Source organism: Grampus griseus (assembly GCF_964374135.1).
Source record: "Grampus griseus genome assembly, chromosome: 15".
Taxonomy (NCBI): Eukaryota; Metazoa; Chordata; class Mammalia; order Artiodactyla; family Delphinidae; genus Grampus; species Grampus griseus.
In genome coordinates this window covers 19,296,233-19,317,189 of record NC_139009.1, presented here as the reverse complement: position 1 = coordinate 19,317,189, position 20,957 = coordinate 19,296,233, and the positions used below count along the sequence as shown (strand labels likewise).

The 20,957-nt window shown below is 39.8% G+C and overlaps 1 protein-coding gene across 2 annotated transcripts in view; it reads left to right on the top strand.

The window, feature by feature from the left end:
* The window catches only part of DTNB (dystrobrevin beta), a 246,682-nt gene that overhangs the window by 180,636 nt on the left and 45,089 nt on the right, over positions 1 to 20,957 (top strand). For both annotated transcript variants that reach the window (XM_082672075.1, XM_082672074.1), the window contains 2 exons: positions 8,313 to 8,402; positions 12,484 to 12,571. In XM_082672075.1, coding sequence (XP_082528201.1) covers positions 8,313 to 8,402; positions 12,484 to 12,571 — 178 coding nt within the window. The remainder of the gene's footprint in view (positions 1 to 8,312; positions 8,403 to 12,483; positions 12,572 to 20,957) is intronic.

The following is a 20,957-nucleotide window of genomic DNA, read 5'->3' as shown; positions in this document are numbered from 1 at the left end:
TGCAGTTCTGCAGGATAAAGCCCACATTCTTCATTTCTGAGCTGACCCTTGCTAGCCTCTCCAGCCGTACCTATTCCACTCTTTCTACTTGGCATCTACACTCAGAATTACTTAATCACTCACAGTTCCCCAAGCGGGTTTCTGCATATGCTGCTTCCGCCTTGGTGCTTCCCATCCTTTTTCCTGTTATTCCCCTCTCCTTGTCATCTAATTCTGCCTTCTTAACTTAGCTTCAACCCCTCCAGGAAGCCTTCCCTAAATCCTAAAACTAGATTAAGTGTTCATCTTCTGTGATCTGTAACACCTTGTACATATCCCACTGTTGTAATTACCTGTTTGTTCCACGCCTTTCTAGACTCTTAGCTCCCTGAGGGCAAGGACTCACCAGGCTTTATCCAGGAACCTATTCCTTTGCTCCAGATCTTGCTGCTTGCCTCTTATTAGCACTTCTTCTGCTAGGATAAGGGATTTTCTTCTTCAGTTATTTCAAGCACGTAGCATCTTATAATATTGCCTGCTTGTTTCATTGAGGGCTGAGAAATAAAGGACATGAGTTATCCTGGAGTAGCAGGTTCTAATGCAGTAGCACCTGGCTCACTCCAGCTGTCCCCTCTTGGTTAGCTGTAACTTCCCTCTTTAACACTGAGAAGGCTGACTCCATCAGTCACCATCTGTTTACTTATTCGGTCAGTTCTAGTAGCGTGTGTGGCAGTTTCAGAATCGTTGATTTATTTTTTACGCAGATTATTGGGGTATTAGTCATATATTATACAGCTCATCCATTTAAAGTGTACCATTTAGTGGTTTTTAGTGTATCCACAGGGTTGTGCAGCCATTACCACAACCGATTTTAGAACATCTTCATCACCCCTCCGAATTGATTTGTTGCTAAAAAATCTCCACAGTGTGGAGGCTCAGCTGTAGAGGACAAGAGTGGAAGAAGAGAGACCAGTTAAGAGGCTCTTGGAGTAGACCAAGCGGCACTGGGTGAGAAATTCCAGATGAGAAATTATGGCAGCAGTGGAGGTGGTGAGAGTGGCCGCTTTGGGGATCTGTTTTGTGTATTTATTTACTTGTTTGTTTATTTTTGACTGCGTTGGGTCTTCGTTGTTGCGGGCAGGCTTTCTCTAATTGCGGCGAGCAGGGGCTACTATTCATTGCAGTACGTGGGCTTCTCATTGCGGTGGCTTCTCTTGTTGCGGAGCACAGGCTCTAGGCACACAGGCTTCAGTGCTTGTGGCACGCAGGCTCTAGAGCACAGACTTAGTAGTTGTGGCGCACGGGCTTAGTTGCTCCGCAGCATGTGAGATCTTCCTGGACCAGGGCTTGAACCCGTGTCCCCTGCATTGGCAGGCGGATTCTCAACCACTGCGCCACCAGGGAAGTCCCTGGGGAGCTATTTTGAAAGTAGGGCCAGCAGGACTTGTTAAGAGATTAGATGTGGAGCATGAGGAAAAGAGAGAAATTAAGATGACGACTCAGCTTTTGGCTTGATGACTGGGTAAATGGGGATGCTTTTTATTTAAACTGGCCAGTCTGGGGGAGTGGCAGGTGAGGAAGTAGGGTGAGGAGAATCAAGAATTCTATTTTGAACATGTTGGGTTTGAGATAGATGCCTGTTAGGCATGCAAGGGGAGATGTTGAACAGGCATCAAATACATGATTCTAGAGCTCCAGGGAGAGGTCAGGGCTGGAATATAAAGTTGTGAGGATTACAGCAATACCTTTTATGGAAGATTGTTCTGAGAACAAACAAAAGAAGACCTATAAAATTACCTGATGGGTCACAGGTACTTTGTTGGTAATGATGACTATGTTATCTTATTTAATCCTCCCAACACTCTCTAAAGTAAATTTCATGAGGCAGATTTTATATTATTATTATTTTACAGATGAGAGGACTAAGACATAGAGAGGTTAATGTTCAAACTCACACAGCTAATAAGTATCAGAGTTTGGATTAAACCCAAGACTGCCTGACTCCGAAGCCTGTGCTCTCAGTTGCTACGCTCTGCTGCCTCCTACTTAGTAAATAATTCCGCTACCAGGGCTGCACACTGCCTCTCGCATGCTTGTACTGCCTCTGACCTTGTCCCACCGCTGCTTACCCTTCATTCCGACCTCCCCCACCTCAGATCCCTTCCCCTTGCTGCCTGTCCCCACAGGTGTGCTCTTAACCTTGGCCAAATGCGCCCTCTCTTGCTACCACTGGAGATTATCACCTAGGCTCCAAAGCCCCCATCATCTTGGAGAGCAGTTCTCACGCTGCAGTGTGCACCTGGAGCACTGGCAGCTCATTTCAAATGCAGATTCCCAGGCCTCGTTCCCAGATAATTTGATTCAGTAAAAGCTTGAGAGTTCTGAAGGAAGAAATCTGGGGAAACGCACTTTTAGAAATGCTGCCTTTGGGACTTCCCTGGTGGCGCAGTGGTTGAGAATCCGCCTGCCAATGCAGGGGGACGGGTTCGAGCCCTGGTCCGGGAAGATCCCACATACCATGGAGCAACTAAGCCCGTGCACCACGACTACTGAGCCTGCGCTCTAGAGCCCGTGAGCCACAACTCCTGAGCCCGCGAGCCACAACTACTGAAGCCCGCGCACCTAGAGCCCGTGCTCTGCAACAAGAGAAGCCACCGCAATGAGAAGCCTGCACACAGCAACGAAGACCCAACACAGCCAACAATAAAATAATAATAAATAAATTTATTTAAAAAAAAAAAAGAAATGCTGCCTTTGACCCTACCAGTCCCATCAGAACCCTCTGGCCGCAACTGTGCTCATTTTTACCATTGGTTTAGAGTTGGGGGATGCCTTGTGAGGGAAAGAACGCTCTTTAGGGTACCCGGGGAGAAACGTGTTCATTTCATTGTCACTCCTCTCTCTAAGTCTGGTTCATTCTACTCATCCTTGCTTTTGCTGATCTCCCTAATTGGGTAAAATCCTACTATTATGTCTTCTCATAGGAAAACTGTCCTTCTCATTGTAACCCTCATTACATTTGCAATTTTACTTATTTTTGTGATCATCTCTTTTCTGCTTGACTGTTAGCATCAAGAAAGCAGCAGCCATGTCTGGGTTTTGCTTGCTGTGGTGTCCTCATCTCCTGGCACAGTACTGATGCCTAGTAGGTACTCCAAACATTGACTCAAATGTCCAATTTCCATCAGAAGTGCTATTCAAACTGTTGTATACTCAGGCATGAAAATCACCTACTTTTATGGATTGAATTAATGTTTAACAGCTTAGAAATAGAACAATTATTATTTTTATTATTTTATGGGGTTCCAAACTATTCCAAACTATTGACTCTGCTTTAGAAAAACAGATTTCTAAAGCAAAATCTGTTTGTAAGTTGGGGGTTGTATATGTGTTGCATGTACACATTGCAACACATTTTATGCATATATGCATAATCAAAAAAGGAAAGAGTTTAAATTCAAAAAGTAAATCTGGGAAAACAGGTACGGTTTTGAATGTGAGTAGAATGATATAACATCCATGCCCCAAACAAAATTGTCAGAAAATTCATGGACATGTAAATTCCTTATTTACCATAGGCAGCTATTGTTAATGCTTCTCATTTTGGCTTCCATCCCTAATTATCTGGCAAACAACAGTAGTTCTGAATAGCAGTCTTCATATAACACTAAAATGGAGTTTAATGGACTGTTGCCTCCGTAGTAAATGTTTCCAGTTTCTCTTCTCCCATTTCCTTTGGAACACACCCTGGTCAGATTTTCACTGCCCATTACTCTACCAAAACCACTCCTGTCAAGGAGACCAGTGACTTCCACATGCTAAATCCAGTGGTGAATTCTCAGGACTTATCTGGCTTGACCTATCAGTGGCATTTGATGTAGATGATCACTCCCTTCTATGTGAAACACTTTCTGCGCTTGCCTCCAGATACTGTGTTCTGGTTTTCCTCCTATTCCTTCTTGGCCTCCTTTGCTGGTTTTTCCATACCTCTTTGACCTGTAAATGTTAGCATACCAGAAGGGCCACTTCTCTTTTCTGTCTGTGTTCACTCACTGTAGGTGATCTCATCCATACTCGTGGCTTTCAGTAACATCTGCATACAGGTAACTCCCAAACTTATTTTTCTGGCCCAGACTTTTCCCTGAGCTTTTCCCTTTTTCCCTCGCATATCTTCCTCCTAATCAGTATCTTCTTTGGATATTTAATACATATTTCATAATTAGCATGTTTTAAACTGAGTTCTGTATCTTCTGCCACCAAATGTACTTCTTCCATAATCTTCCCCATCTCAGTGAATGGCAATCCCATTCTCCTAGTTGCTTGGTCAGAACCCTTGATTCTTCCCCCATCTAAACTGTCAGATTATTAGATCAGATCTATCCAAAATCACTGTCAAAACCTACCCAAGATCTTTCTATTTATTATCACTTCTGCTGCTACTCCTATTTCCTAGCAACTCTTGTCTTTCATCTGGAATGTCCAGTAGGCTTCAAATTGCCTGCTTCTTCCCTTGCCCTCTGGCACTTCATTGTTCCTAGAGCAGATGATCCTATTAAAATATATCATACCTCACTTCTGCTCAAAACCTTCCAGTAACTTCTAATACCACAGTAAAAGCTAAAGCCTCTGTAATGGTGTGCAGGGTGATAGAGCCTACTTCTCAATCTATCTGCCATAAAGACGCAGTTTTGTTTTGTTTCAATTTCTAGTTTGAAGTGGATTGATACTTTACAAAAGTATGATAAAAATAAGTTACTACAGCGAGAACTTCCACCCTGATCATGGTGAACTAACTGGTAACAGAGTAGCTCTCCCGCTATAAACTACTAGAAAACTGGTCTGAATATAAGAAACAACTGTTTTCAGGAATTAGTAAGTAGCATGGGACTGATTCCTGAGGGAAGGGAAACAAATGAGAGAGCCCTATGATTGCCCAGGTTTTCTGCTAGAACACATTTGCCAAACTATAGTGCGGAATACAAGCAGAGCAAGGCAGTCTTGCTGAGAGTAAGAAGGTAGAGATTGGAGTTTAGGGAGGCCGGAATTTGCTGAGCAAAACACCAGAGAGGAGGAATTGTGCAGAGAAAGAGCTCAATAAATCTGAAGACAGATCTCTTGAGTCTTTGGCTGAAAACTAAGCTGTATTTGCGTAGAATGAGATTTCACAAGACCAGCAAAGAACAACTACCTGGGAAAGAACAACTCCTGGAGTTTTGAAAGTGCAACAACTACCTGAGCTCACATAGTTGTTTGAGTTCCAACCAACCAGAGTAGAGAGATATCATTGAACACTTGAGGCATTCAGTAAAGACCCCAGGAAGACCACATCTTAGGAGCAGGGTGAAATTGGCCCTAAATAAAGGTTACTCGAGTTCTGCGCTAATGAAGCTTAAACCCAGGCCTCACAAGGATCAAGCTGTTCACAAGGAAATTAAATGACTGCCGGATTCTTTCAAGGAAGACAACAAAATCCAGATGTTCAGCAACATAATACTCAGGATTTGCACCATCCAGTGAAAAATTAGAAGACATAAGAAGAAGCAGGAAAGTATGACCGTAACCAGGAGAGAATTAGTCAATATAAACAGAGCCAGAAATAACAGACGTGATACAACTGGCAGACATGGACTTTAAAGCAGCCATGATAAGTATCAAAAATATAAAAGAAAATATCAACATAATGTGGAGAAAATGTGAGAAATAAAAAAGAACCAAGTTTAAATGTTACTGGAACTTTCTGCACATATAGTCTACTTCCATCAAAACTTTTAAAATAAAAAGAGAACTTATAGAGTTGAAAAGGATTATACCTGAAATGAAAAATTCAATGGATAGACTTAACAGTAGATTAGAAATTGCAGAATAAAAGTTCACTGAACTTAAAGACATAGCAATACAAACTATCCAAAATGAAGCACAGAGAGAAAAATGGCTGAAAAACGAACAGAGCCTCAGTGACCTTTGGGACAATGTCAAACAGTCTAACAGAGGGGGAAGAGAAGAATTATTCAAGGAAATAATTTTTTCCAAATTTCCAAATAAATTTTTACATCTTTGATGAAAACTATAAACCCACAGATACAAGATGCTCAACAAACTATAAGTACGCAGGATAAACACAGAGAAAAACACACCAAGACACATCACAATCAAATCGCAAAAAAAAATCACAATGATAAAGAGAAAATACTAAAAGCCGCTAGAGAAAAAAAGACGTTACATACAGGGGAACAAGGATAAAGTTTTCCAATGAGTTCTCAATAAAAATAATGCAAGCTAGAAAATGGAATGACATCTGAAAGTGGTGAGAGAACTTAGTTTTATTCTCTCTAAAATATAAAAATTTCCTAGCTTTATCCACTGAAAAGACCTAGAAGCAGTGACACCCCAAGAACCATAAGCACTCTAGTACCCTGCCTGTGGCCTCTGAGCGCTCTTTCTCAGTAAAGGGAACCTGGGATCCTGGGAAGAATGGTTGATTCCAAGTGCGGAGCAGCATATACAAGATGAGATTGGGGCATCTTATTGTACAAACAAGGAAGCTAATAAGCTTTAATGGATATGTCAGAAGAACACCAGAGCCTGCTTCCAGGGGTTCCCACTGGCCACAGTTAGGACAGTTTGAACACCAAAAAGATGATTGCAATGGATTGAAACACATCAGATACATAAAAATCTATGAGTTCATAATTATACAAAAAAAAAAAACCTCCTAAGGCACTAACTTGTTTTTCTGTTGTTGTTGTTAAATAATAAGAAATATCAACCATTTGGTTTTACCTTTCCTGAATGAGAGTATTTCACAATAAACAATAGAAGAAATTAATAAATGAGCAACAGATGATAAAATCGGAAAGTCAACATTTTGCAACCCCTCATGAAATAATGTATTTAGGCAAGAACTATTAGTAAATGCTAAAATTATTAGGTGAAAAGTTGATGGAGGATTTTGTAATGGAGAGATGTGAATCTCTCCATTACAAATGGAGAACATCTGAATCCACTGATCAGTATTTACATTCCATTCCGTTATGTGCCTCCTGTTTGATTTATAAGTACATCATATTACATATGATGGATTCTAGCCCCTTCTCAATAACAAAACAAAAACAAAAACTTCAGTCAACATCTAGATCTGACCCCACAGGGACTAGAGAAACAAATTAAATGACGCCTTCAAAATGTAGGATATGCTACAAGGTAACCTGTTTTATTCACACGTAGATGACATGGAAGAAACAGGGAAAAGGAAGAACTGTTATAGATTAAAAACAGAAACGTATAATCAAACACAGACATAAAAGAAACATATCAACCAAGTGCAAAGTGCAGACCTTGTTTGGATCTTGACTTAAACTGTAAAAGGGTATTTTTTTTAAGATTTGCGGAAATTTTCAGATGGACTAAGATATTAAAGAATTTTTGTGATTTTTTTTTTTTTAGGTGTGATAATGATGTTCAGGTTGTATAAATTCCTTCTGTATCTGATAGATGTACAGGCTCAAGTATTCCCAGGTGAAATAATAAATTGTCTGGGATTACTCTAGCCACCTCCTCCTGCACAAAACGTTGGGAGAAGGAAGAATAAATTAAACAAGTTGACAATGTTCATTTTTGTTGAACTTTGCTGATGGGTACGTGAAGGGTAGTCATTAGATTACTCTTTCTATTTTTGCACATATTTTAATACTTCTGTAGTAGAAAGTTAAAAAAAAAAAGATCATGTGCTTAAGGACCTTCCATATATCTATAAGAGAGAGCCTCACTCAGATTCTATGCAACATTGTCTTACAATTAAATACGATCCTAACAAGTTTGGTTTAAGTACCAGTTTTATGGGAGAAAATAGAATGATGCTAAAGGCAGTGTCCTTATAGAAATAAAAAGGCTTAACTGGTATTATGAGGTAACACTGAAAACTCTTACATGTCGACAAAAGCTATGGAAGCATTAAGGGGCCACTTAGTGATTAAATGGAACCACTCTCCCTCAGTTTTCCTGCCAGAAGGCATTTCCTAAAAAGTGCATCCATTGCAGAGCCCAGAACTGGTGGGCCAGGTGCTTTGGTGGCTCCTCCCTGGCTTCTCCCTCTCAAGGGCTGTAGTGTCAGTCCGCCAAAGCTCTCTTCTAAGGGATTGGTTTTGTTTAAAGGATTTGTGTGATGTATTCCCTATGGTCTAGCACCACATTCCATTATGCATTGTGGTTTTTTATTGTTTTCCTTATCTTGATTTTCTTTTCTGTTTTTCTTTGACGTTTGCCCATTTTAATCCATGTTCATTTCTTGCTTGTGTCTGTGTCACGCTTGCTGTCTTTGCCTCCGTTGTTCCTAGGTTACAGTATAGCCAGGATATACCCAGTCACCTGGCCGATGAGCATGCGCTGATAGCCTCCTTTGTGGCCCGTCTGCAGCACTGTGCACGGTCAGTGGTAGAGCAGCAGCAGGCGGGTGGCCAAGGGCTGATCAAAGGGAGGGAGAGCTCTGTAACCTGGGGTTGCCAGCTGGAAAAAGCTCTGCATGTGGGGTTTTTCTTGAGAAGCTACCAGCTATGTTTGGCGGAGTTTAAATAATTGCTAAAGCACTGGCTTCTAAAAGAGAAGGAGCCTTGCCAAACCTAGGCACTTACCTAAAGATATAGTCAGAAATTCTTTAGAGTGGAGTTCCCTTCCTTTAGGTTACACTTAAAGAGTGTATAAACCTCAGAGAAATGTGCGGTCCCAAAGATGTGTATTCACAGAGGTATTTGATGCAAACTCTTACTGTTCATTCTTGCCTAAATAATGAAATGTTTCTGTCGACATTCAAAGTTTAGGATTGGTCAACACACTTTGTCTTATCTGGGGGCTTTGACACCATCACCTTGTTACATCTTTACATGTTGCATCTTCATCTGTTCCCCAAAACCTATCATTGTTGATTATTTAAACCAGTGATTTTCAACAGTGGTATTGGGTTATTGTCACCTGAGAGACTTTTACCAAACTATGTATACCTCTGTGTATTATAATAATTATATGTATTATAATAGACCCAAATACCTCTTTCCCTGGAACTACTGTTAATATGGGAATATGACTGATCCCTCAGTGGATTATGGTGGAAAAACATTTGATAACCACTATAACCACTAACTATAGCAAAGTTAACCCTTTAAAAGAGTTAATACCAAAAAAAAAAAAAAAAAAAAAAAAAAGAGTTAATACCAAACAAAGTGCCATTACATTCAGGCCCAAAGCCACCTGCCCAGTCCATGCCCACACCTGCCACCATTCTGCAAGGAGAATGGCAGGTAAAGTTTAAATAATCCCCTTTACATAGCAGCAGAGTCTCTGTGCCAAACAACCTGAGATTCTTATTCTTAGAGAGAAAACTATAATTTTTATAAACTTAAACACATGAGAGAGGCTGGAACCTTAAATTTTGATCTTAGTTTTGCCCTTAACATGCCATGGCTTCATGGGAAGCTCTTATTCTCCATGATAACCGAAAAATAAATTAATAATCAACTTTAAAATATATATCCTTGGGGCTTCCCTGATGGTGCAGTGGTTAAGAATCCACCTGCCAGTGCAGGGGACACGGGTTTGAGCCCTTGTCTGGGAAGATCCCACATGCCACGGAGCAACTAAGCCCGTGCGCCACAACTACTGAGCCTGCGCTCTAGAGCCCGCGAGCCACAACTACTGAAGCCCGTGTGCCTAGAGCCCGTGCTCTTCAAGAAGAGAAGCCACCGCAGTGAGAAGCCCACACACCGCAACGAAGAGTAGCCCCCGCTCGCCGCAACTAGAGAAACCCCGCGTGCAGCAACGAAGACCCAATACAGCCAAAAATAAATAAATTAAATTAATTAATTAAAAAAAATAATAAAATAAAATATATATCCTTGAAAAGGACTGTTTTAAGTATTATACTTCATAGCATTTCACATAGTTTTCCCAGTATGACCAAGTGGCGTTACTACTTTTAGGCGTTTACCTATCTCTAAAGCCTTAGACTGTTGGCTTCTCCTACCTCCCAACTATGTTTAATAGGCTTATTCTGTAGGAGGGATGCCTGATAATTGTGCATTGTATCACAGAGTGTCTCCTCATCCAGCAGATGATTTCTGAGCACTCTATCCCAGCCCCTTGGTCTCTAGGAAGAGAGTTTTCTTAACGCTGGCAGGACAGCTTATTTATTATCAGTAAGGGCAATTGTCCAAGTTATTAAAAATTTCCATGGTGAATATAGCAGCAGAATGTTAAACAGACACTACTAGCTGATAGCCCAGGAAGATTTATGCTAAGTTTAACTGAGATCCTCAAGTCTTACGGCTTAGGGATTAGGCTCCCTGAGCAAGAATTGGTGGCCAGGAGCCTTGGAAGAGCGTGAGGATTGGGTGAGTACTGCATCTCTTCTTGATTTATAGTCTAAGGAGCTGAGCTTCGTGCTCCCTCAAAGAAGTCAGAAATTTCCTGGCTAACTAATTCTGAGAATGAAAATCAGCTCAGGCAAAAGAATAAGGAACCTTTCTAATTTCCCTCATAGTTTTCATTGACCATAAAACCTCTCATCAACATAAAGTTCTAGTTTCTGGCTTGAAAGCATAGCCAGTTAAAGCAATCATGTCATCCACACTCGGGTATGAATGACAGATAAAATTAACCTTCCTAGGGACATGGAATGTGGTGGAGAAGCAGGAGCTCTTCTGCACAGAGAAACCTATTGTGTCCCTTGCCAGAAAACAGAGGTCAGCCACTTTAAGTCCCACTTCTTAAGCTGCCGTTTCCTCCATAGTAGTTATCCACTTGTGTTGTTAAATGTTCATTTTGTTGTTATTTACAAGATAAAGATAGTCCTTTTATTTCAGACAAGCATCTTTAAGGCACAAGTATTATAGTTCAGCCCTGACCTTGGGGTCTTGACCCTAAAGTATTAAAGTCAACTGATGGTAGCATGTTCTTATTACAAGATCATCTTTTGAGAAAATGGTTATATATGCTAGAGACTGACATTTGCACACCTAAAATTATATAGTGTTGAGAAGTGTCATTGCCAGAAAGCAGTGACAGTGGCAGCACATTTTTAAAAAATCCATCCTAGGGCTTCCCTGGTGGCGCAGTGGTTGAGATTCCGCCTGCCAATGCGGGGGACACGGGTTCGTGCCCTGGTCCGGGAAAATCCCACATGCCGCGGAGCGGCTGGGCCTGTGAGCCATGGCTGCTGAGCCTGTGCGTCCGGAGCCTGTGCTCCGCAACGAGAGAGGCCACAACAGTGAGAGGCCCGCGTACCGCAAAAAAAAAAAAAAAAAAAAAATCCATCCTAGAGGAAAGACCAAGTTAAGCTTAAGAGTTAGCCACAGAGATAGAAATATAGGATGCTTAAAAAAAAAAAAAAATCTAGGAAAAACACAGTTGATTTCATGCATGAAAAGTCCAGACAGGTTTCTATTGATTAAACTCCATCCTTCCCAGATTCCCCTCAGTAATTATAACAAGATTTGATGACTATTGAACTCATGTCTTTAATTTTTTTCACATTTCATATTTTGTCATACTGTTAAATTCCAGTCAGGGGTTTGTGGAACTCCAAGAACCTAGAGCCAAAGTAGAAGCAAGCCACGACAGCCATCTCTCATCACTTAGTCATCATTATTACTGTTGCCTTAAAACATCTGTCAGACTTAAACAAAGAAGAATTACATAGCCACAGTCCTGATTAATCTAGGAGTGCCCTGATATAAATAAACAGCAGTTGACATCACATGCTAAATTAAAGATGTCAGTCATCATCAGCAAGAAGTTCCATGTGAGCAGCACATATACACAGAGCTAGCCTCCTGCTCAAGAACCTTCTTTTATTCAGGTGCGGCACTTTCTGACATCCCACCGTACTGGATCTCTAAATTTTTAGAATGCTGGAACTCTTGTTAAGAGTAATGAACTAAATTAATTCACTCTAAAATGGGGCTCCAGTTGTAGAACAAGCATGGTAAAAGAAGAGAAAGAGGCACTGAAGGGGAACGTTTGACGGCATCTTCCCCAACTTTACCATATTGTAAGCCTGCCTTAGCTTAGGTTCCTCAGTTTTGCTCAGCCAGTGTTAAGGGTACTTTTCCTCAGCCCTCTGTTTTTCAAGATGCTTTAGTTTTCTTTCGGGCTTTTTGAATTCAAGACCTATATCTAAAAGTCATGAGGTTTTCTTAAAACAGTTGATGGGAAATCACTCCCTCAAGCTTTATAGATGCCCTGTCTTTTCTCAGCCCTTGCATTCAAAAAGAAGTGTCCCCTCTGAAGGTGTGAGAGCAACAGTGATATACTGCCGAAGAGAAATGTCATGCGTGGCCTCGTCATTTCTCTAAATCCTCTTTGTCTCAGAAGACCATTAGTATCTATGATTCAGGTCTCCATTTCTTTTGTTACCATTCTTTTTCACAAGTGTTTCTCCCATCTGTTCTTTCTGAGAGAGAAGCAAGAGTAGGGGATGTTTAATAGATACCTGTTGAATTTTTATCTCCTTGGCAGTGTCCTGGACAGTCCTAGCCGACTGGATGAGGAACACCGGCTTATAGCTCGCTATGCTGCCCGGCTGGCTGCAGAGGCAGGAAACATGGTGAGTAAATAGAGGATTCCAGTAGAGTAGCAGAAATTTGCATTACTTTATTTATTTATTTTAATAGATTTATTTATTTATTTATTGGCTGCGTTGGGTCTTCATTGCTGTGTGCAGGCCTTCTCAAGTTGTGGCGAGCAGGGGCTACTCTTCATTGCAGTGCATGGGCTTCTCATTGCAATGGCTTCTCTTGTTGTGGAGCACAGGCTCTAGGCGTGCAGGCTTCAGTAGTTGTGGCACGTGGGCTCAGTTGAAAAACTAAAAATAAAACTACCATGCGATCCAGCAATTCCACTCCTGGGTGTATATCTGGAAAAAATGAAAACACTAATTCGAAAAGGTACATGCACTCCAGTGTTCATAGCAGCACTATTTACAATAAGCAAGCCATGGAAGCAACCCGAGTACCCATCAACAGATGATAGGATTAAGAAGATGTGAGAGATGTGCATGCACACACACACACACACACACACACACACACACACACACACAGGAATATTACTCAGCCATACAAAAGAATGAAATATTGCCATTTGCGGGACTTCCCTGGTAGCACAGTGGTTAAGAATCCGCCTGCCAATGCAGGGGACACAGGTTTGATCCATGGTCCAGGAAGATTCCACATGCCATGGAGCAACTAAGCCCACGCATCACGACCACTGAGCCCATGTGCCACAACTACTGAAGCCCGTGCGCCTAGAGCCTGTGCTCCGCAACAAGAGAAGCCTCCGCAATGAGAAGCCTGCACACCACAACAAAGAGTAGCCCTTGCTCGCCACAACTAGAGAAAGGAAAGCCCACACGCAACAACAAAGACCCCATGCAGCCATAAATAAATAAGTAAATAAATAAATAAATAAATATATATTGCCATTTGCAGCAACATGGATGGACCTGGTGAATATTATGCTTAGTGAAATAAGTCAGACAGAGAAAGACAAATTCTATACAATATCACTTATATGTGGAATCTAAAAAATGATACAAATCAATGTATATACAAAAACAGAAACAGTCTCACAGACATAGAAAACAAACTTGTGGTTACCAAAGGGGAGAAGGAGGCAGGGAGGGACATATTAGGGATATGGGATTAACAGATACAAACTACTATACATAAAATAGATAAGCAACAAAGCTTTACTATATAGCACAAGGAATTATACCTATTATCTCGTAATACCCTGTAATGGAATATAATCTGCAAAAACCCTGAATCACTGTACTGTATACGTGAAACTAACACAATATTATAAATCAACTATACTTCAGTTTAAAGAGAAAAGAAGGAAGAAAAAATGCAAATTACCAATATCAGGAATGAAATAAGGGACATACTACAGATCCTATAAACATTATAGGGATGATAAGAATATTATGAACAACTTTTTGCCAGTAAGTTTGACAACCTAGCTGACGTAGACAAATTTCTTGAAAGATACAATTTAACAAAACTGACATAAGAATAAATAGAAAATCTAAATAGTCCTAAATCTGTTAAAGAAATTGAATTAATAATTAACTTCAAAAATTCTAAGCTCAGGGACTTCCCTGGTGGCACAGTGGTTAAGAATCTACCTGCCAATGAAGCGGACACGGATTCGCGCCCTGGTCCGGGAAGATCCCACATGCCGTGGAGCAACTAAGCCCGTGTGCCACAGCTGCTGAGCCTGCACTCTAAAGCCTGCAAGCCACAGATACTGAGCCCGTGTGCCACAACTACTGAAGCCTGCATGCCTAGAGCCCGTTCTGTGCAACAAGAGAAGCCTCCGCGATGAGAAGCCTGTGCACTGCAATGAAGAGTAGCCCCCACTCTCCGCAAGTAGAGAAAGATCGTGTGCAGCAACGAAGACCCAACGCAGCCATAAATCAATCAATCAATAAATAAATAAATAAAAATTCTAAGCTCAGATGGCTTAATTGTTGAATACTATCATATGTTTAAGGAAGAAATAACAATCATAACAATCTGGCACAAACTTTCAGAAAATAGAGAAAGAAGTCATTTTATCAGGCCACTATAACCTGATACCAAAATAATACAAGGGCATTACAAGAGAAGAAAGTTGATGGCCAAGTTCTATCATGAACACAGATGCAAAAATCCTTAACAAAATATTAGCAAATTGAATCCAGCAATATGTAAAAAGGATAATACTCCATGATCAAGTGAGGTTTATCCTAGGAATGCAAATTTATTTAACACATGAAAATCAGCCTATGTAATTCACCATATTAGCAATTTAAAGAAGAAAATTATAATATTTCAATAGATGCAGAAAAAGTTTGTCAAAATACAATGTCCATTTTTGATAAAACTTCTCAATACCATAGGAGTAGAAGAAACTCCTTTAACCTGGTAAAGAACACTACAAAAACCCTATAGCTTATATGACACTTAAAGGTTAAATTTTGGAATATTTCCCCTTAGTATTGCAAACAAGTCATAGATGTCTACTTCCACCACCTCTATTCAAAATTGTCCTGGGGGTCCCAGTCAGTGCAGCATGACAAGAAAAAAGAGACATAAATATTGTAAAGGAAGATGTGAAACTGTCATTATTTGCAGATGACCTGATTCTATATAGGAAGTCCTAAGGAAAGTCCTACAAGAACACTACTAGAACAGATACATGACTTTATAGCAGTGTTGCAGCATACAAAGTCAGTATATAAAAATTGATTGTATTTCTATCTACTAGCAGTGAACAATTAAGAATTAAATTTAGGAAAAATAACATTTACTGTAACATTAAAAACCATCTAATTCTTATGGATAAATTTAATGAAAGATGTTCAAGACTGAAAACTATAAAATATTGCTGAGAGAAATTAAAGAAAACCTAATAAATGGAGAGATATAGCCATATTCAAAAGATTCAGTATTAGTAAAATGGTATATTTTCCCTAATTGGTCTGTAAATTCAGTACCAATCAAAATGCCAACTGATTTTCAAATATATTTAGAAAGCCAAAACAGTTTTGGAAAAGAGCAAAGTTGGAGGATTCAACCCTACTTGACATCAAGTGTTACTCTAGGGACTTCCGTGGTGGTCCAGTAGTTAAGACCCCACACTCCCAATGCGGGGGGCCCGGGTTTGATCCCTGGTCAGGGAACTAGATCCCACATACTGTAACTAAGAGCCTGCTAGAAGAGCCCACATGCCACAACTAATGATCCCACACGCCACAACTAAAGATCCCATGTGCCACAACTAAGACCCGGTGCAGCCAAATAAATATTTTTTTAAAAAAAGACTTACTCTAAAGGCACAGTAATCAGGAAAGTATGGTATTGGCAAAAGGATAGGCAAATCGTGCATAAAATATATGCACACATATAAGGTCAAGTGACTTTCAACAAGGCACAAAAGCAATTCAATTGGGAAAGGAAAAGCTTTTTAACAAATGCTGCTGGAGCAACTATTTATCTGTATGAAAAGAAAGGACAACTGTTTGTATGAAAATAAAGAACCTCTACCCCTACCTCACACCATACATAGAAACCAATTTGATATATATCATAAACTTTAAATGTAAAAGCTAAAACCATAAAGCTATTAAAAGAAAACAGAAAAATATCTTTATGACCTTGGGGCAGGCAAAGATTTCTTAGAGAGGTTATAAGAATCACAAACCATTAGGTCCAGTATTGTTCTGGAGTGAAATTAGACAGGACAGGCAGGCCAAGATCTCGCAGGACAATATTCTACAGTGTTAGTTTTAGAAATGTGTACTAATTTATGTTTACTTCTTCACAGGGAAAGAGAGTTATGAAAGCTGCCAATAGAGTTTTGCTTTGTTTCTCTCTCAAAACGTCATTTATTCCTTTGGGTTTGTTTAGTCTTCAAAATCTTTTCCTTGAGAATCTAATACTAAGGCATACATCTGACTCTAACATTCCAACTCTAAAGGTTAGTGAAATGGAACAGAACAGGGGGAAAAAATGTCTGGGAAAAAGACTAGTTTTATTTAATTAGTTAAACCCTATACATGCCCTCAATCAGTCACAAATGTTTGTTATTTTAGAAATTAAAATTTATAAATAACATTAATTAAATTTTTTGAAATGGAATAGCATTGTGGTGGATTTTTAAAATTAAGTACATGTAATACCATTATGTAGTCTTGTTGACTTTACTTAGTACTTTTTAAAATTTGTAAATAAAAGCTCCAAAGCCGTTTGACCCTGAAAAGTAGATCCTAGTACTCCTTTACTGCAAACAAGATAAATCTGTTTACACCTGATAGTTTCTGATGCCAGTTCTCTAATTCATGTGAAAATAATTGTTAGAATGGTCTTGAGACTAAATACTGATATGGCCCCTTTCATCTTATTTTCCTTAGTGTAGTTATCTTATAAATATTGGGTCTCTCAGGAAGGATTCTTCTTAACTAGATTTCTATTAAACAGAAGACTTCTAATCTGCTAATCTCTCACTGATACAAGTGCTTTGCATAAAGTGGGTGTAGTGCTCAAAAGAATTTATTTATAGCCTGCCAGATAGGCTTTGTATTGATTTTTTTTTTTTTTTCAAAAACCTTCTACAAGAAAGACCATTAAATCATTTTAGCAGCCGGCATTACACCCTGTGAAATGCTCCAGCGTCAGACCCTCACATCTCCCCAGGTGGCAGACATGGCCACTGAAACCTCTTCAGGCTGACCCTCAGATAGAAAAATTGAAGGTTGCTTAGATGAGCCAGGAGAGCTAATTTGTTTTCCTGAAGTGCCTAAATTCCATTTTAAAACAACAACAACTGGCTTCCCTGGCGGCGCACTGGTTGAGAGTCCACCTGCCGATGCAGGGGACATGGGTTCGTGCCCTGGTCCGGGAAGATCCCACATGCCACGGAGAGGCTAGGCCCGTGAGCCATGGCCGCTGAGCCTGCGCGTCCAGAGCCTGTGCTCCGCAGCGGGAGAGGCCACAGCAGTGAGAGGCCCGCGTACCGCAAAAAAACAACAACAACAACAACAGAAATACAGCGTGTGGCAAATCATGGTAATAGCAGCAAATCTTAAATTTCATCACAAACATCACTAGCATTAGATGTAGTCAGGTGGGTTTTGTTTATTAAAAAATTTTGTTTCTTTATGAAAAAATTAAAAACTCATTATGGAAAACTTGGAAGAAAGGTGAAAGGAAAGGGAAACCATTGTCCATTGTCATGCTACCTACATTTACACGTTTTTGAGATTTTTTTTTTCACATAGCCCAGTCCCGGACTCCACAGCCTCATCATCGTGTCAGCTGCTCCACCCATGCACCATTCCAGAAATGTCCTTACGGCCTCTTAGAATTAAAGATCAAGAGTATTTTCATGTGGTCTTTTGCACACATTTAATGATTTAAAACCCCTATAAAATAGTCATTGTCAAACCTGGCTACATGTTCTAATCTTTTGTGCAACACTTAAAATATATGTAAATTCTTGGCCTTGCCTCAGACCTACTGAATCAGGATCTCTGGGTTTAGTAGGGTCCATTGATTTTAGTTTAAAAAAAAAAAAAGAAAACTTTCAGTCTTTTGATTTACAGCTAGCTTGGGAACCACTCTCCTAAAAAACATTACTGGGTTTTTGAGAGAGAGAGAGAGGTATTAATAATCCATAGCCCTCCAGTTAGTCTAAGCGAGGTTGAGATGATGGGAAGGCTGCCCTTGGGATGCAGTGAAAGTCTGGTTGATATCAGGCACATCTCTGTGGAACTCATCCTGCCAAGTTCATCCAGATGGGAAACTTCCAGTCTCTCTTTTGGAGGCTCCAGAAATGCATACCAGCAGATTACAGTTTGCTGACTATGTTGGCTTTCCTTGGTTTTATATTTGCCCAGTTTTGCTCAGTGGGGTCTTGTTCCTTATCCTGTATTTTTCAGATGTGTCTCTATCTCATTAAAGATGATGGAGCTCTGTGAGATTACCTAAACCTAAGAGAATACTAGTGTAACAGAGGAAGGGATCCTCTTCACATCTCTTTCCATAAATATTCCCATTTTACAGACAAGAAAATAAAGGTATATAGTAAAATAAAGTAACTCAAGGTTTACATGCGACTAGGTAGCAAACGCTTGGATTCTTAAGTGGTCCACCTACTTCCATTCTTATCCCACTACAGTAAATCCTCCACTTAGTAGCCAAAGCAGTGTTTGTTTTTAATAAGCTTCATTATAGAACAATTTTAGATTTACAGAAAAACTATGAAGCTAGTACAGAGAGTTTCCATATAACCCATGTTCCATTTCTCCTACTATTAACATTTTACCTTAGTATAGCATGTTTGTTGCAATTAGTGAGCCAATATCAATACATTATTATTAACTAAAGTCCATGCTTTACTCAGATTTTGTTAGTTTTTACCTAATGTCTTTTCTCTGTTCTGGGGTTCCATCCGAGATACCACATTACATTTAATTGTCATATCTCCTTAGGCTCCTCTGGTCTGTGACAGCTTCTCTGACTTTCCTTGTTTTTTTTTGTTTGTTTTTTATTTATTGAAACATAGTTGATTTACAATATTGTGTTAGTTTCAGGTGTACAGCAAATTGATTCAGCTATATATATAGTTACATCCTATATGCTAATATATATGATAATCCTATATGATATATAGGATTATTTTCCATTATAGCTTATTACTGACTTTCCTTGTTTTTGATGACCTTGACAGTTTTGAGGAATGTCCCTTAATGGGGATTTGTCTGTTTTTCTCATGATTAGACTGGGATTATGGGTTTTGGGGAGGAAGAGATAAGTGCTATTTTCCTCACATCACATCATACATATATAGTATCAATGTAACTTATCACTGTTGATGTTGACCTTGATCACTTGGCTGAGGAAGCTTTTGTCAGGTGTCTCCGACATAAAGTTACTCTTTTGTCCCCTTTCCACACTGTCCTCTTTAGAAGGAAGTCACTATGGACAGGCCACGCTTAAGGAACAGGGAGTCAGGCTCCACCTCCTTGAGGGCAGAGTATGTACATATGTTATTTGGAATTGATTCCATGTTTCCCTGTTCAGAATCCTACAGTGGCTTCACACCACATTTGGAATGGAATGGAAACTCCACTGCATGATGAAAAGGTCCTTCATGATCTGGGCCCTCCCAGTTTATCACCTCTCCCTGCCTCATAGCCGCACCACTCCATCAGTACTGACCAGAACACACCAACCTGGAGCACTTGTAGGCCTTTGCCCTTCTTTCTGCCCAGCAAGCCCGACCCTCCCAACCCCCAGACCTTCACCTGGTTTGCTTCCTAAGTTCATTGAGTCTTTCATAACTATCTCATTGAAAAAATCTTCTGTCTCAGTTTATTCTGTGTCATAACCCTATATTTCTTCATCAAATTGATCACTACTGATGCCATATATATATATATATATATATATCACCTACATTTATTTATTTATTATTCTCTCCCAATATAATGTAAGCTACATGAGGGTAGAGGCTGTATTTTATTCACTAATGCATCCCTAGTTTCTGGAGTAGTATCTAACACATATTAAGTCCTCAGGAAATATTTGTTGGATAAATGAATGAATGAACATCTAATTTTTGAAAGAAATCATCTTTAGGGATCTTCTGGCTAAAGTAATCTATGTCTTTATAAACTGTTCCCTCTTTTTCCCTTCAGTGTCCTGGGGGCATTTTAGGAAGGGATACCTGGCTTTTTTTTTTTTTTTTTTAAAGAGTACTGTGGTGTCTAAGATAGTCAATAAATAAAATCCTACATTTCTCTGTTATTTAGTGTACACTCAACTGTGTTTGACATTTGTCTGGGTGAAACAAGCCATCATTCAGCTGTCCACTGGGGGCTCCCTGCTGTTACGTCCAGGTGGAGGAGCTAGGGTGCAGGCTGCTCCAGGTGGGACTGCTGTCTAAGGGTTTGAATCTTTTTCTGCCCCTACTTCTTTGTATTTGAGTAACAATGCTTCTTGGTGCCAAAGAATCTTTCCTGGTTAGGAATCACTATTGATAATAATTCTTGATTCCTATGTTAACTTCCTCTTTGAAAAATGCTTCAGCATTGCAGTCAGACACTCAAAACTAAAAGGATTCTTTAGAAATTTCCAGTGAAATACTGTAGGGTTTTTTGTCGTTTGTCATTATATGAAACAAATTCCTTTCAGAGCTCATTTCCTCATCCATAATTTTGCCTGGTCCCACTCTCATAAGGAGCCATTAGTTTTAACTCTAGTCTTCAGGAATTGTAAACTTTTTATTCATAGCAGTTTTACTCTGAGGCAAGCTATTTTTCTGAGGTTCAACTCAGGCTCTCACAAGACTGAATAGAATATATAGAGAACTTGCTCAGTCGACTGCTGGTCTACTCTTCTCTGGAGGAAGAAAGATCAGGTTTTTTCCTTTTAAAGAAGGAAGTT